This window comes from Tachyglossus aculeatus, chromosome X4 (genome assembly GCF_015852505.1).
Source record: "Tachyglossus aculeatus isolate mTacAcu1 chromosome X4, mTacAcu1.pri, whole genome shotgun sequence".
NCBI lineage: Eukaryota > Metazoa > Chordata > Mammalia > Monotremata > Tachyglossidae > Tachyglossus > Tachyglossus aculeatus.
In genome coordinates, this window is record NC_052098.1 from 49,590,872 (window position 1) to 49,608,684 (window position 17,813).

General features: G+C 44.9%; 1 protein-coding gene across 5 annotated transcripts in view; it reads right to left on the reverse strand.

Moving 5' to 3' along the window:
* TBC1D2 (TBC1 domain family member 2) overlaps positions 1–17,813 on the reverse strand; it is a 45,032-nt gene that overhangs the window by 19,880 nt on the left and 7,339 nt on the right. For 4 of the 5 annotated variants that reach the window (XM_038769789.1, XM_038769785.1, XM_038769788.1 and 1 more), the window contains exons 5-7: positions 8,102–8,232; positions 5,907–6,106; positions 1,831–2,199 (exon numbers count right to left, since the gene is read on the reverse strand). In XM_038769789.1, coding sequence (XP_038625717.1) covers positions 1,831–2,199; positions 5,907–6,106; positions 8,102–8,232 — 700 coding nt within the window. The remainder of the gene's footprint in view (positions 1–1,830; positions 2,200–5,906; positions 6,107–8,101; positions 8,233–17,813) is intronic. The other variant, XM_038769786.1, reaches the window with a different exon arrangement.

Genomic DNA, 17,813 nt, shown 5'->3' on the forward strand with positions numbered 1-17,813 from the left:
AGAGGAGGCTGATACAGTAATCCAGACGGGATAGGATGAGAGCTTGAACGAGCAGGGTAGCGGGAATGAAGCAGCTGCCTTGTGAGGACACACTGCAAAGACTAATGTTCCAGTCTGAAGCGATGAAGGAAGACAGGGGACATGACTGTGTGACATTGGGCAAGTCACTTCACTTCTCTGTGCCTCAGTTACCTCATCTGTAAAATGGGGATTAAGAGTTTGAGCCCCATGTGGGACAAGTGACTGTATCCAACCTGATATACTTGTATCTATCCCAGCGCTTAGTACGGTGCCTGGTACATAGCACTTAACAAATACCACAATTACTATTATTTCTATTATTACTGAAGCTTACAAAATCATCAAGTGTCTACTGTGTGCAGAGAACTGTACTTGGGAAAGTTAAGTGACTTGCTCAAGGTCACACAGCAGTCAAGTGGCAGAGCCGGGATTAGAACCTTGACTCCCAAGCCACACTTGTTGAAAGGCAGATAAGGTCTCCCCCTCTTGACTGTAAGGTTCCCTGCCCATAATGAGTTTACAGTCAAGAGGGGGAGACCTTATCTGCCTTTCATTATGGGTAGGGAACGTATCTGCTAATTGTATTGGGCTCTCCCAAGTGCTTAGTACAGTGCTCTGCACATAGTAAGTGCTCAATAAATATGACTGATTGATGCAGGTGAGAGATCCGTGGCCTAATATTAGAGAGCAAAATTAGGGGGTGTTAAGTGGAACATCCATTACTGTTAGAGGCAGAATATGAGGCCAATTAATTAATTATGGTATTTGTTAAGTGCTTACTATGTACCAGGCACTGTTCTAAGCACTGGGGTAGATACAAGATAATCGGGTTGGACACAGTCCCTGTCCCACATCGGGCTCACAGTCTTTTCTATTATTATTATGGTATTTGTTAAGGGCTAGTGGAAAGAACAGAGGCCTAGGAGTCAGGGGACCTGGGTTCTAATCCCAGCTCTGCACATAGTAAGCACTCAATAAATATGATTGATTAAATTAGCCCCTATATAATGATGGTATTTCTTAAGCGCTTACTATGTGCAAAGCACTGTTCTAAGCACTGGGGGGATACAAGGTGATCAGGTTGTCCCACGTGGGGCCCACAATCTTAATCCCCACTTTTTACAGATGAGGTAACCAACGCACAGAGAAGTTAAGTGACTTGCCCAAAGTTACACAGCTGATAAATGGTGGAGCTGAGATTAGAACCCAAGACCTCTGACACCCAAGCCCGTGCTCTTTCCACTGAGCCACGCTGCTTCCCCTATATTACAAGGGAAGTCAAGAAGCAGCATGACATAATGGAAAGAGCACAGGCACAAGAGTCAGAGGACCTGGACTCTAACCCTGGCTCTCCCAATCTGCCAACTGCTTGCTGTGTGACCTTGAGCAAGTCACTTACCTGCTCTGTGCCTCAGTTTCCTCAACTGTAAAATGGGGGTTAAAGCCTACTCCCTCCTACTTCAGACTGTGAGCCCCACGTGGGACAAGGTCTGTGTCCAACCTGATAAATGTGTATGGACCCCAGCACTTAGAACAGTGCTTGACACAGAGCGAGCGTTTAACAAATACCATAAAATTTAAAAAAAGAGAAGGAAAGAGGGAGACCCGTTCTGACAGCTCCTCACAAACACATTCCCCAAACTTGTTCCACCTAATAGGGCAGAGCTTTGATATCTTTTCCAATCCATCAATGGTATTTATTGAGCACTTAATGTACACAGAGCACTGTACTGAGCGCTTGAGGGGGGTCGAGACAGCAGAGTCGCCATTGCCTCCTCACTGGGAGAGAGGCAGAACCGTCCATCTTACCTTCAAGTGCTCAATCTTCTCACACTGCTTCGGAATGGCTCCCGCGTCAAGCCCGTCGACCAAATCTTTGGTCAGCTTTTCTGACAGTTTAGAGATCACTTGCTGCTTGGCGTTGTTCTTGTCCATCAGCAGCCGCACGTGCTCTTTCAGTTCCTGAATGTGCTCATCCTTCAGCCCCAAGGTCTGCTCCAGCTCTTTCTTGTCTTGTTCGAGGGCCTCGACCCGCTTGCTCAGATCCGCGATTAGCCTCACCTTATGCCGGAGCAGCTCCAGGCGGTCCTTGTCTTCAGAGGCTGTGAGGTACATACTGGTTGCCCTTTTCTCCTGCTGAGCTGCCTCGAGGGCTTTGTGGAGAATCTTGACGAGTCCCTAAAGGGGCAAATACAAAAATCAGCCAATTAAATACCCCTTTTTTGTGGAAGGTAATTTTCACACCTCTGAATATGCGGTATTTGTTAAGTGCTTACTATATGCCATGCACTGTACTAAGCACTAGGGTAGAAGCAACACAGCCAGGTCCCACATGCGGCTCACAGTCTAAGTAGGAGGCCTGAATCCCCGTATTACAGATGAGATAACTGAGGGATGATGAAGCTGAGTGACTTGCCCAAAGTCACACGGCAGACAAGTGGTGGAGCTGGAATCGGAACCCAGGTCCTTCTGACTCCCAGGCCCAGTCTGTATCCACTAGGCCATGCTGCTTCTCTATCTGCTAGATAGCTAGAGTAAGGTTTAAATGAAGAAACATGTCATTGTCCCAAGCAATATCAAACATAAACCCCAGATTTCCACATCAAAGGTACATTCTTTTCAAACTGGGTATATGAAATCCCTAAAACTATTCTTCCCCCATTTGCCCTTTGAACACCCACCCACCCACACTCTACCACATTGAGGCAAGGCACTGAGTGGTAACCATAAACATTTATCCAGATTCTCCTAACTTCCTCCTACTTTACCTTGCTGATTTCCTCACACCAACCTCCTCGCTATACCTAGATCTCATCTTTCTCGCCACCAACCCCTTGCCCACGTCCTCCTTCTGGCCTGGAACTTCTTCCTCCTTAATATTCGATAGACCGCCACACTCCCCAGCTTCAAAGACTTATTAAAAATCACATCTCCTCCAAGAGGACTTCCCCGATTCCTCAACTTCCTCTTTTGCTCTACTTCCTCTCCCTTCTGCGTCACCTATGAACTCGGATAAGTACTCTTGAAGCACTTGGTATTCACCCCACTCTCAGCCCCACAGCACTTACTACAGATCCGTAATTTATTTATTTGTCTGTCTCCCTAGCTAGGCTGGAAGCTCCATGTGGGCAGGGAACGTATCTACCAACCCTGTTGTGTTGTACTCTCCCAAGTGCTTAGTACAGTGTTCTGCACATAATAAGTGCTCAATAAGTACCACTGATTGGAAGCCAACACACTAAGGGCACTTTTCCGCTCCCTCCGAGTTGAACCACAAGAAAAAAACCTTTAAGCCAATACACTATTCTAGAGAACCTGATATACTGGCTGTAGTTGTTCACTCCACTTACATATCTCAGCATTGTGAGATTGTGGGAGCAGTTTCCTTGTTGCCACAGAAACCTGACCACAGCTAAAAAATCTTCTGGCGCCGCTAACAATCGGGCTAAGAATGCGTGGCATTAAGCTTTGCAAGGGCTTGTTTGCTTGGATCACTGTTACTACTGATATGTTGGCAAAGATGAAGATTCTTTCAAATCTTGAGTTGAGTCCCGTCACCCAGAACAAGGTTAGAGAAACCAATACATTCTGGAGTTCAACTCGGCTTACATTCTCAGAGTATGAATTTGGGGGATTAAAAAAAAAAAAATTAGAAGTAGGGATTAATTACCAGGTTTTCTCATTCAGTAAAATTGGGGTTTAAATTCCAGTAACCAGGGGTTTATTTTAGCTTTTTTTTTTTTTTTTTTTACATACCACAACACCTGCATATCAAGTGATTCTTCAGGATCATTGCTCTTTTTAGATGTGAGCGAAGGACACAAATAACTAAACACACTCAGCATCTTAGCTTCCTGTTGGAACACAGAGCAATGCATGCACCTCATTTTTGTCTCTCTGGCTGTTTGTTTCTTGCTCCCAACTTCCCTTCTGCCTGAAACTCCCTCTCTCTATCTGGCAGACCACTGCCCTTCTTGTCTATGAGACCATGCTAAAAAAAAAAAAAATCACATCTCCTCCAGGAAGCCTTCCCTGATTATCTCCCCACCCTAGTTTTTTCCCCCTCTTTTCCTCTCCCACTCCCTTCTGCGTCACCCTGACTTGTTCCTTTTATTCACTACCCCTCCCCAGCACTTATGTACATACCCATAAAACTGTAAACTCTCTGTGGGCAGGGTGTGTCTGTTTATTGTTATATTGTGCCCTCCCAAGCACTTAGTACAATTTACTGACTAATGTATTTACTTATATTCATATCTGTCTCTCCATCTAGACTGTAAGCTCACTGTGGGCAGGAAACATGTCTACCAACTGTTATATTGTTATACTGTATTCTCCCAACTGCTTAGTACAGTGTTCTGCACACAGCAAACACTCAATATATGATCGATTAGTATTTATTGACCACCTTCCATGTGCTGAGTGCCGTACAAAGTGTTTAGGAAAGTACAATAAATTCAAAACACAGTCCTTGCCCTCGAGGCATTTTACAATCTAATGAGGGAGATGGGCAGGTGTAAATCACTTATAAATAGTGGTAGCAGGAAGACAGCAGGAAGTGGTAACAGCTAGTAGCAGGTCTATGGGTAGAAGAACAAATATTATAACAAGTACTGTATGTAAATTAATACATACGTAAATACTAACGTTGTGGGCAAGGAACTTGTGGGGCACCAACTCTTAAACTGTACTCTCCCAAGCACTTAGTACAGTGCTGTGCATGCAGTAAGCACTCAATAAATACAATTGATTGATTGAATTATACTCTCCCAAGTGCTTAGTACAGTGCTCTGCAAAACAGCAACAGCCCAATACAATTGATTGAATTATACTCACCTAAGTGCTTAGGAGAGTGCTCTGCAAACAGTAAGTGCTCAATACATAGGATGGCTTGATGGTATTGTACTCTCCCAAGCACTTAGCACAATAAGAGCTCAGTAAATACCATTGATTGACTGGATACTGATTGTATAACAGTGATCGCTGGGAAGGGAGGACCCGGGGAGATGGCAATTACTCCAGCGCTTAGTACAGTGCCTGGCACATAGTAAGCACTTAACAAATACCATAATTATTCATCAGGAAATGCTTCTTGGAGGAGGGGGGCTTACAAGAGACTTTTATAGTTGAGGAGAGAGGTGGCAGATTTGAAAGGGGAGTAAGAGATTTGAGTAATGGTCCTCTCAAACGAGAAGTCTTTCCTGAGTTATCAGCCCCTGATGAACATATTCGCCTTGCTGTCATGAGCCAATCACAAACGAGGTGGGCTTTACTTTGGGCAGTTCATTTCAAAGCTGCTTCCACTTCATGTTTCAGACAGCACTGAAAGCCATTATCTTACTAACACTCATTCCATCACCTAAGTGCAAAATTTAATATTATCCCCATTCAGAGCATTAGAAGCAGCAGGGCCTAATGGAACGAGCATGGGCTTGGAAGTCAGGAGGACCCGCATCCTAATTGTGGCTCTGCCACTTGTCTGCTGGGTGACATTGGGCAAGTCACTTCACTGGGCCTGTGTGCTCATCTGTAAAATAGGGATTAAAGATGAGAGCCCCGTGTGGGACGTGGACTGCATCCAAGCTGATTATCTTGTAGCAACCCCAGTCTTTAGTACAGGGCTTTATGAATACCATTTAAAATAGAGTGCGAATGGGCCTGGGAGCCTTCTGAGTCTCCCCCCGTAGACCGCAAGCTCCTTGTGGGCAGGAATAGTGTCTACAAACTTGGTTGTATCATTCTCCCAAGGGCTTAGTAGGGGATCTGTACATAGTACATGCTGAATAAATGCCATTGACCGATTGATTGACTGAAGGGGTTATAGTCAAAGTGAGGAAGTTCGAAGGTTACAGTAGTGCCAAAAGGACCATGGAGGTAAAACTCACCTTCTGAGACTTTAACTCCTCCGTAAGCATCAAAATCTGCTGCTGGAGAAACGTGACTTTGTCCTGGGAGGTTTTGTCCCGGACAAGCCCTTCAGCAAAGAGAGGGAAACTGCTATTCTGCTTTTTGGTTTTCTGTGTAAAGCTTGCCGTCAGGCCTGGTTTCTGAATAGGCTTTGTGCCCTCTTCAGCATCTTCTCCTGCTGAAAGAGGGAGAAATGCAGAGGCTCGTGATAGCTTTAGGCAACGGAGATCTTGGAGAAGGACAGAGAAAGGCTGCTCACTGATTCAGGGGCCTGGGAAATATGACTAAAAGGAAAAGCTAAAATGATTGAGATCATTTGGTTTTGAAGCAGAGAAATCTGAAGTTTGACCTACTATCAGTCTTCAAATATATAAAGGATTTTTGTGGAGGGTGATAACCTGCTGATCTCCAATTTCTCAAAGAAGTAAATAAGAGTAAGTGGGCTTAAACGACAACAGTGGAGATTTAATTAGAAGCCAAGACACCCTGAAACCTGACGGCTCCTAAACCACTTCTCTAATGCCAATGCACTCACCGTGCCGTGCCTCCATCTCATCTATCTCGCTGCCGCCCTCTCGCCCACGTCCTGCCTCTGGACTGGAACACCCTCCCTACTCATATCCGACAGACATTCACTTTCCCCATCTTCAAAGCCTTATTGAATGCACATCTCCTCCAAGAGGCCTTCTCCAACTAAGCCTTCATTTCCTCTTCTCTCACTTCCTTCCGAGTCACCCTTGCACTTGGATTTGCCCCCTACAGTCACTCCTCCCTCAACCCCACAGAACTTATGCCCATATCCATAATTTATTTAGATTAATGTCTGCCTCCCCCTCTAAACTTTTAGCTTGTTGTTGTTAGGGGACGTGTCTACCAATATTGTTATATTGGTAATACTGCACAGTGCTCTGCACACAGTAAGCGCTCAATAAATACAATGAATCAACTGATTGACTGACTTCCCTGTGAATATGTAGAGAAGCAGCCTGGCCTAGTGGAAAGAGCCTGGACCTGGGAGCCAAAAGACCCGTGTTCTATTCCCAGCTCTGCCAATTGCTTGCTATGTGACCTTGGGGAAGTCACTTAACTTCTCTGTGCCTCAGTTTCCTCAACTGTAAAATGGGGATTCAATACCTGTTCTCCTTAGACTGTGAGCCCCATGTGGTACAGGGACTGTATCTTACCTCATCATTACTTAAATCTACCCCAGTGCTTAATACAGTGTTTGGCACATAGTAAATGTTTAACAAATATCATTCATTATTATTATTAAATTACAATGTAAAATAGAGAACTATTGTTTGGACTAACTAGTACTGTATAGACTACCTAGTTAGTCATCCACGAAAATGAACAGGGGTCCTCATATCTAGGATTTAAAGATCATGCAATAACAACAGTGGTATTTATTAAGGGTTTACCAAATAGCACGCACTGAGCTAAACTCAGCAGTGAATACGACTTAATCGGATTGGAAGTCATCTTGGTCCCACATGGGGCTAACAATCCAAGGGGTCAAATGGGGGCCTAAAAAGAAATGTAAAACACGTCTCTCCTTTTTACGTCATATTTTGTTTGTTTGTTTTTATGGTATTTGTTAAGGGCTTATTATGTGCCAAAGTTCTTACTGAGCACTGAGGTAGAAATAAGGTTGGACACAGTCCCTGTCCCACATGGGGTGCACAGCCTTAATCCCCATTTTACACATGAGGCAACTGAGGCCCGGAGAAGTGAAGGGACTTGCCCAAGTCACACAGCAGACAACTGACGGAGCCGGGATTAGAATCCAGGTCTTTCTGACCCCCAGGCCTGTGCTCTACCCACTAGACCACCCTGCTCTCCTGAGATTGTGTGATTTGGGGTACCCTCTCTGCATATTTACTGCAGAATCGGTGTCAAGGCAAACTTCCCCGAATATCGGGGACCTGGTTCAGCATGAGAACTAGCTAATGGGCTGGCACACATGGACCCCAAAGAATGTTTTGGGGCTTGGGGGTCGTTTTGCCTTTCCCAGGCCCGACTGCACTGAGGCGATCAACAGTGAGGCAGGCAGCTGATTCCCACGGCTGGTCCGTGGGGGGTGGGCCCCCCATCTGACATATATCTGTGGCAACCTGGTCCCCGGAACTGCTGAACCCCAAGGAATAAAACAACAAACACGGCAGATGAGCACCGGCAGGCACTGGGTCCTCTTGGAGACGTTGCTCCTCATCCTGTTTTTGGCCGAGCTCTTGCACTTCATCGCCTATAGCCCGGTCATTCCATGCGGGTTGTTTGTTGCCACAGATATTATGCACTGTATTTCTGAAAACACAAAAAGGACATAAGGTTGAGCCACATATGAAATCAAATAGGAAGAGTCAATGGTGCATGCAAATATTTTTACACCACCTTATCTTTTGGGATGGCTGGGCTGATGCAATCTTTTTTTAAAATGGTATTTGTTAAAAGCTTACTAAGTGCCAGGCACCGTACTAAACACTGAGGTAGATACAAGTTAATCAGGTTGGGCACAGTCCCTGACCCACATAGGGCTCGCAGTCTTAATCCCCATTTCCAGATGGGGGAACTGAGGCACAGAGAAGTGAAGTGACTTGCCCAAGGTCACCCAGCAGACAAGAACAGTGCTTTGCACATAGTAAGCACTTAATAAATGCCATCATCGTTATTATTATTAAGCAGCGGAGCCGGGATTAGAACCCAGGTCCTTCTGACTCCCAGGCTGGGGCTCTACCCACTAGGCCATGCTACTGCTTCTCCTTCCCAGGTTAAGAAAGTCCAGGTGACAGTTTGGGCAACAGATTGTTAATTTGGGATCTTTGTAGTCCTACACAATCGGTTGGGATGGGGAGCCTGACTTTCTGGAATTGGCAGGGCTTGGGGAGGGTGAGGTTCCCTCATCTCTCTCCCTAACCCATACAAACTCTGGAGATGCCAGGATTCCCACTATGATTTCTCCCAGTGACAAAGTTCTCTGGCTCATCGAAGGCCGGGAGATTGTTTTTCACAGGACCACAATAGAATTAGCAGGGGAGGGAAACTGCCAAAATGACAACCTTACTTAAAAAAAAAAAAGTTCTGCCTCAAACTTTTGACACAAATTTGAGGTTTCTGAAGTTTAAATGAATTTACCTTGGCAAAACGATGGTGCATCATTCATTCATTCAATGGTATTTATTGAGTGCTTACTGTGTGCAGAGCACTGTACTAAGCACTTGGGAAGTACAAGTTGGCAACATATAGAGACGGTCCCTACCCAACAGCGGGCTCACAGTCTAGAACGGGGAGACGGACAACAAAACAAAACATATTAACAAAATAAAACAGAATAAATATGTACAAGTTAAATAAATACAGTAATAAATATGTACAAACATATATACATATATATAGGTGCTGTGGGGAGGGGAAGGAGGTAAGGCGGGGCACTGGGGAGGGGGAGGAGGTGGCAGGTTTCGGTCCCCCACGCCCAGCAGGAGCCAGCAGGGAATGGTTTCCCTTCAGAAACCCTCTGGGAGAAGGAAGACTACAACTCCCATCGGCTCTGCAGCTCTGCCATGGCACACAGTAAGCACTTGGCAGAGACCGTTAAAAATAAAAACCAAAAGCAGGTGAAGAAGCAGCAGTTTAGAACAGTGCTTTGCACATAGTAAGCGCTTAACAAATACAATTATTATTATATGAGATGTTGAAGAGATGACTAATCTTCATTCAGAATGAGAGAGGACATGATTGAGGTTTACAAAATCATGAAAGATCTAAGCAGGGGAAACCTAGAATTGCTAGTCCCCAAATGCCACAAACCAGGACCAAGGAGAACCAATTGACGCTTGAAGACGATAGCATCGAAAAACAAAACGGAAATACTTTTTCACACAGCAGACGGTAGGCATGTGGAATTTGTTACTGCAGGAAGTTGTGCAAGCAGTAAACAACAGTTGGGTAAATCCATGGATAAGAGGAAGCAGTGTTGCCCAGTGGAAAGAGCACCAGCCTGGAAGGCAGAGTATCTGGGTTCCAATCCTGGCTTTGCCAATTGCTTGCTGTGTGTCCTTAAGTCACTTCACTTCTCTGTGCCTCAGTTTCCTCAACTGTAAAATGGGGATTCAATTCCTGTTCTCCCGCCTACTTAGACTGTGAGCCCCATGCGGGACAGGAATTGTGTTCGACCTAATTAACTTGTACCTATTCCAGCGCTTAGAACGGTATTGGACACATAGGAAGCACTTAACTACCACAAAGAAAATACCCCCCCCAAAAAAAAATCAACAATACCGTTAGTTCTTCAGAGTGCTGTCTGTATGTTGGTGATTCATTCATTCATTTAATCATATTTATTGAGTGCTTACTTTGTGCAGAGCACTGTACTAAGCACTTGGAAAGTACAATTCGGCAACAAATAAAGACAATCCCTACCCAATGGGCTCACAGTCTAGAAGGGGGGACAGGTGGGAGTGATGCTCCTGGGCAGATGTAAAGAGATGAAAGATGGTTCTTTTACACCATTAGGATGGAAGCCAAGTAGGGCAACAACAATCCAGAGCCGCCACGTAGCCTGCAACTATCATCGGAGACAGAATATTGGGCTGGATGAACCACTAGTCTGAACCAGTGATGGCATTGCTTATATTATTGTTCTTATGTTCCAAACTCTAGCCAAGATTGGATTAATGCCAAGTTACATCGTCATAAATAACAACAGTAACTGTGGCATTTGTTAAGCACTTACCAGGTGTCAGGCACTGTACTAAGCACCGTGGTAGATACATGATAATCAGAGCCCTCATGGGGCTCACAGTCTGTCAAAGGGAGAACAGGGGTTGAATCTCCATTTTGCGATGAGGGAACTAAGGCCCAGAGAAGTGAAGTGACTTGCCCAAAGTCACACAGCACGCAAGTGGGAGAGCCGGGATTAGAATTTAGGTCTTCCGACTCCCAGGCCCGAGCTCTTTCCACTAGACCACACTGTTTCTCACCGCCCACTTCGATGTCAACACAGGGTTTCGGTTTTGGTCTCGGTCTACCCCGCGCTGGACGGAGGAAATTGGCCGCGGGGAGGCCACTACCAAGTTTCGAGCATTCAGAAGACTGGAGGGGCTGATGGAGCCTGTGGTTGTTGAACTCTGAGCCACAATGAGCTCCCTTAGCCACAGAACCCTACTGCTCTTTTTGCTTTTATTTTTTATATTTATCTTTGTCATGATCTTTCACCATTTCCGTTTCTATCTTTCCTTACATATCTGTCATCAGTCCTCTCTCGCGGCCTTATTCTTACACTGCGAGATCCTTGGGGGCCCAGGGACCATGTTTAATTCTCACTGGTACGTTTTTTTCTAAACGTTTAGTACAATGTTCTGCACACAGTAGGCACTTAATAAATACCACTACTGTGATGACAACTTTAGTTTCGGCTTGCTTCACCATAAATACCAGGACAAGATTACATCTCCCTAACATAAAAATCTCACCACATAACAATCTAGGCCCTCAAATGAGGAAGATAGTGTCAGGAAAGAACCAGAGTAGCAGCAGCAGCGAGAGCTGAAGCCAGGAGACGGGGGCAGTCCATAGAAGTTTGGAAGAGGAAGAGAAGTAGGAAGGCCAGTGAGAAATAAGGCCAGGGAAAGCTGAGAAGCAGCGTGGCCTAGTGGATACAGCACGGGCCTGGGTTCTAATCCTGGCTCCGCCGCTTGTCTGCTGTGTGACCTTGAGAGAGTCACATCACTTCTCTGGGCCTCAGTTACTTCATCTGGAAAATGGGGATTAAGACCAAGCCCCATGCAGGACATAGAATGTGACCAACATGATTAGCTTAGATCTACCCCAAGGCACTTAGCACAGTGCCTGGCACATAGTAAGTGCTTAACAAATACCATAAAAAAAAAACCTAAGGCAAAGACAGATCTATCCATGGGAAACAGGGAGGTGGCTGGCCTCCCTTAGACCCCCTCTGGCCAGATTTCTCCCCCAAGCCCCAGCGCCCTTCCTATTTACCCGCGGCTGGCTCTTTCCCTTGCCCTTCCCATGGGGGAAGGAGGGAGGAAACATGAAAAGGTGGTGAGGTGAAAAGGCAAGGAAAGGGCAAAGCCAATGTTAATCAGAAACTCAGGAGGTAGATGCACAGGAAAACCTGAAAACCAACTAATACCCCTGCTGCATTAATAAAGAAGCATACTCAAGCCATCATTACTCTGCCCCTTTAATTGTCAAGTTCCTTCCTCCTGCAGAAAATAACCTCAAGACCATGAAGGTCTCGCTCCTCATACTCAGGCAGATGCTCTACTTCCAACTTTCTGGAGAAGTGGAGTGGCCTAATGGATACAGCCCGGGGCCTGGCCCTCGGAGAACCTGGGTTCTAAGCCCAGCTCCACCAACTCGTCTGCTGTGTGACCTTGGGCAAGTCACTTCATTTATCTGGGCCTCAGTTACCTCATCTGTAAAATGAGGATGAAGACTGTAAGCCCCATGTGGGGACATGGACTGTGTCCAACCTGATTAGCTTGTATTCATTCAATCGTATTGTACCTACCCCAGTGCTTAGTATAGTGACTGGCACATAGCGCTTAACAAATTCCATTTAAAAAAAAAAAAACAACCTTCTGTCACAACATTATCTGGTGCCGCCTGTGGTGAAACGCACACAATATTCCCACTTGAAAGATAGCTATTGTCTGATGTTTTGTCAGCATAGTACAAGCACGTCCTATTTCGAATTAGTGATTATATCATCCAACAATACAAAGCAAAAAACACCCAGCAAATGTTAGTGATAGCAGTACACAGTATCAACAGTGTAGCGGTAGCAGGAAGAAAACCATTTTCCTACAAAACCGCTCAGTCCATGTCTCCCCCCTCCTCAAAAACCTCCAATGGTTGCGTAGAGGCCTTCCCTGACTAAACCCTCATTTCCCCACCCTATTTGCCCTCCCTTCTGCATCATCTATGGACTCTGTTACTCAGCCCACCCCCAGCCCTACAGCACTTATGTACATGCCCTTATACTCAGCTGCTTCCCTATCTGTAATTTGGGACAAGAACCCAGGTCCTTCTGGCCCCCAGGCCCTATCCACTAGGAAACACTGCTCCTCAACCTGACACCCCAGACCTAGTTTGGACTTTCTGTGCCTTCTTCCAAAAAACAGAAATCCCACTGTTTTTCAGATTTCTATTTCAATTTTCTATTCTTTGTTCCTCCCATGATAGCAAGGTACAAGGTCTCAGTGAGCCCTCAGCAGGATTATTAAAACTGAAAACCACTGTTTATGTGTAGTAGAAAGTGGAGTAAATGAATGAATTGGAGCTGAGATCAATTCAGAGATTATCAAAATATGACAACCCTAAAATATTGAAATTGACTATCTAGGACAGGGAGCTTGGTGAATTTTAAGCCACGCCACGCTGAGAAGTAGCATGACAGTGGGTAGAGCTGTCTTGGGAGTCAGATGGACCTGGGCTCTAATTCATTCATTCATTCAATCGTATTTACTGAGCGCTTACTGTGTGCAGAGCACTGTACTCATGCCTCCACCTTATGTCTGCTGTGTAACCTTGGGCAAGTTGCTTTGCTTTTCTGGGCCTCAGTCACCTCATCTGTAAAATGGGGATTAGGAGTCTGAGCCTCATGTGGGACAGGGACTGTGTCCAGCCTGATTAACTTGTATCTACCTCAGCACTTAGAACAGTGCTTGGTACATAGTGAGCTCTTCTAAGTACCATTTTTTTTTAACTTGGTTACTGGGCTTTGGAAAAAAATGTAAGAGTTTGCCTTGTTTTCGAAGATAGCATGGATGATCAGCTTTATAATCTAAAATATCTATTATGGGTATTCTTAAGGAGCAAAGGAAGGGCAATAGCGTTATGGCAGAAAGCCAAATGGAATAAGGAAAAAGGGTGTAGTGCATTTTACAGGATGTGTACACATAGCCTTGTTTTTAGAACTCACTTTACAAGTTGAGTCATAATCAAATAAAAAAATTACAGATTGGTAGGAAGGGCTCATACAACAATCAGTAATAGCCCCTCTTTTCTTTTCCTAACAAGGACAATGAAAAAAACCCCAACAAAAAATAAAAGGAAGAATCAAAATGCTGGGTAGGCCTTTAAAAATTCCTTCCAGCTTCTTAAATGTTTCTTGGGTTATTTCATGAACGAAGAAGGGTAACCCCTGCTCTGAAAAGACATTGAAGGGATTTACAGGGGGCCTATAAACTGCTGATTCTGTACCTCAATCAATCATATTTATTGAGCACTTTCTATGTGCAATGCACTGTACTAAACGCTTGGGAGAGGATACAAGAAGTTTACAATCTATAGTCCCAAGGAAATTATCTCATCCCACCCATTACACATCAGTAATCCACAGATTAAAGTTGCCAGAAATGGCTAAAACTGGGATTTCAGGAGACTTTCTGTTTCACAGAGTGAGAGTTATTACAAATTCTAACACTTTGTCTCTATCATCCACCCGATCTGAATCTCCATTCCTGCAGCATATTGTATACAATTTAATTCCATGTGAATTTGCATGGGCTATGAACTAGACCCACTGTTCTTTTTCCCTCCACAAAACCATTTCACTTACTCAAGTTTCAGCAGCTCTTTGATTACAGAAACCAATCAATAGAAACTCTAAAGTGAATAGAGTTAGTCCGGGATGGCAATTTTTTTTCTTTTTTAATGGTATTCATTAAGTGCTTACTAGGTGTCAGGCACTGTTCTAAGTGTTGGGGTAGTATTTCCAAGTCAACCTGATCTAAACGCTCTCCAATCAGCTCCCAACTCCTACCACCAACCACCACCACCTCTCCCCGAGAAAGAGTTAATGGGCAAACAGCCAGTTGCTTGACCAGTAACAGTTGACCAATGGTAGAAATTCCTGAACCAAGTTTTCCTGTCTGAGGCGAGTATTTATTGAGGGCTTTACTGTGTGCAGAGCCCTGTATTAAGCACTTGGGAGAGTACAGTATAGAATCGAAGCAGCGCAACTGACCAAGCTAAGCCAGCCCCTCTTATAGATAGGTGAAAATTGCCAGACAATTCCAAGGCACTCACTCCTCAGGACCCATCCCAGAGGGAAAGTTATTTTACATGGAACGTCAAAGCAGCGTGGCGTTAGTGGATAGAACACGGCCCTGGGAGTCAGGACCTGGTTCTAATCCCAAACTCTGCCATTTGTCTGCTGTGTGACCTTGGGCAAGTCTCTTCACTTCTCTAGGCCTCGGTTCCCTCATCTGGAAAATGGGGAATAAGACTATGAACCCCAAGTGGGACAGGGATGGTGTCCAATCTGATTAGCTCGTATTGGCCCCAGTGCTTAGTTCAGTGTCTAGCACATAGTAAGTGCTTAATAGATACCTTAAAAAAATGTCTTCATCTGGAGCACAGTCAATTACAGGGGACAAACTAGACAAGGGGGTCTAGAGAGGAGAGGAAAAAAAAATCCAGAACAATGAGGAAACAGCAAGGCTTTCGATAAGGAAGAAAGTATTCAACTGGTATTCACCAGAAGGGATTGCGTCTCCACAGGGTGAATTAACTAGGGACAGAGTGCCCAGAGAGGAACTGCTAAAATCCAGTTGAGCAGTGATCCAGGGGGCAGGAACCCCTCAATTTTAGGTTAGGACCAAGAGCAAGATCGGGGGTTCATTCCTGGACCTAGTTTTGAATGCAGTTGCAGTGTAGCTGATGAGACCTTTAAGCCAAACTACTTATCTGTTTATGACCAAATAATCTGTGTGTCTGAAACCTGCTCATTCAGAGTGACTCAGTCTCCGAGGGAAGGGTGAGGTATTTGGCAGTCTTCCAAAGCCTAACAGCCTACCTGTAGTGGTGCACAGCTAGGTAGCTTCCACTCTCTTTGGGGTACAAAATCAAACAGTCACAGGATGGTACCAGTTTCAGTGGCGATCAATCGATCAATCCATCAGTGGCATTTATTGAGCTCTTAACTGCACGTGGAGCGCTGCACTAAGCACTTGGGAGAGTAGGTCAGGGTGAGTGGACATGGTCCCCGCCCTCAAGGGGATTATGGTCTATCTGGGGACATGGACAATTAACATAAATTACAGGTAGGGGGAAGCAACAGAGTGTAAATACATGTACTTAAGTGCTGTGGTGAGGAGGGGAAAGGTAAGTACCTAAATGCTTAGGGGGTGAGGACTCAAGGCCATAGATGACAAGGGAGTTAGGGGAATAAGGCGGGGAGATGAGACATAAATCAGGGAAGGCTTCCAGCGCCAATCCTCCACTCCTCCCTCCCAGCCCCCAGCTCCAGTCCATACTTCACTCTGCTGCCTGGATCGTGCGTGTCACTCTTTTCAGAAAGGTATTGGTCTTTTCAGTCACATCTGCACTCAAGGACAGCTCACACTCTTGCACTCTCTCTAAATACACACACACACACACACACACACACACACACACACACACAAATAAAAAAACTTGGCCATAATGCATGATTTCACTATGCACTTGCGACCAACCTCTGTTGAAGAATTAGGAAGTGTTCTATCCACAGTGCCTGGGAAAAATAAATCTGGTGTCACAAGAAACATTAGTCAGGCCCTAAACAGCATAATGCAACACCCCCTCCTCTGGGGTTCTTTAAGAGCGTAATCAATCGACACTATTTATTGAGCACTTACTATGTGCAGAGCACTGTACTAAGCACTTGGGAAAAGAACAATACAACCAAGTTGGAAGACACAATCCCTGCCTACAAGTTTACAATCTACAGGACATAACACCCACACTATGGAACTGACTGTACATATACATCTTTGTATGCACTGTTCCACCCACATTACATGCTCAATCATTATTGTAATACTGAACTGGTAACAGAGCCAGCTTGAGTAACTGAAGAAAGTAATAATTTCAAATAATTATGCTATCGATACCTTAGTGGATAACGCAGCCCAATTCATTTAGGGTATTTATTTATACCAGCTCTGCCACTTGTCTGCTTTGTGACCTTGGGCAAGTCACTTAACTTCTCTGGGCCTCAGTTCCCTCATTTGTAAAATGGGGATTAAGAATGTGAGCCCTATGTGACAGGGACTGTGTCTAATCTTGTATCCACCCCAGCATTTAGTACAGTGCCTGGCACACAGTAAGTGCTTAACACCATAATAATAATTATTATTATTAATAATAAATGATTATTTTAAATTATTTTCTGCAGTTACTCAAGTTGCCTCCAGGATCAGTCTGGTGTTAGGGAGGACGGGGGCAAGGGGTTGGAAGTGAAAGAGACGAGACTGAGGTACAGGAAATATGTTGGAGTTAGAGGAGTGGGGTGTGTGGCCTGGACTGTAATATATTAGTGAGGTGAGGCATTAAGGGGAGAGTTGATTGAATGCTTTAAAGCCCATGGTAAAGAGTTTATGTTTGATGAGAAGGTGGATGGGCAACTACTGGAGGTTCTTCAGGGGTGGGAAGATATGGACTGATCATTTTTTAAGAAAAATGATCTGGGAAGCCGTGTGAAGTAAGGACTGGAATGGGGAGAGACAGGAGGCAAGGAGGTCAGCGAGAAGGCTGTTGCAGTAGCCAAGGTGGAATAGGATAAGTGCTATCAGCACTTTGCTGCGTGGCCTTGGGCAAGTTGCAAGTTCTCTGTGCCTCAGTTCCCTCATCTGCAAAATGGGAATTCAACACCTGTTCTCCTTCCTACTTAGACTGTGAGCCCCATGCGGGACCTGATTAGCTTGTATCTACCCCCAGCACTTAGTACAGTGCCTGACACATAGCAAGCGCTTATCAAATACCACAATAATAACAATAATCAGAATGGAAGCAATTTGGACAGAGAAGAAGGGGCGGATTTTAGAGATTCTGAAGGTTGAACCGACGGGATTTGGAGACGGACTAAATATGCGGCTTGA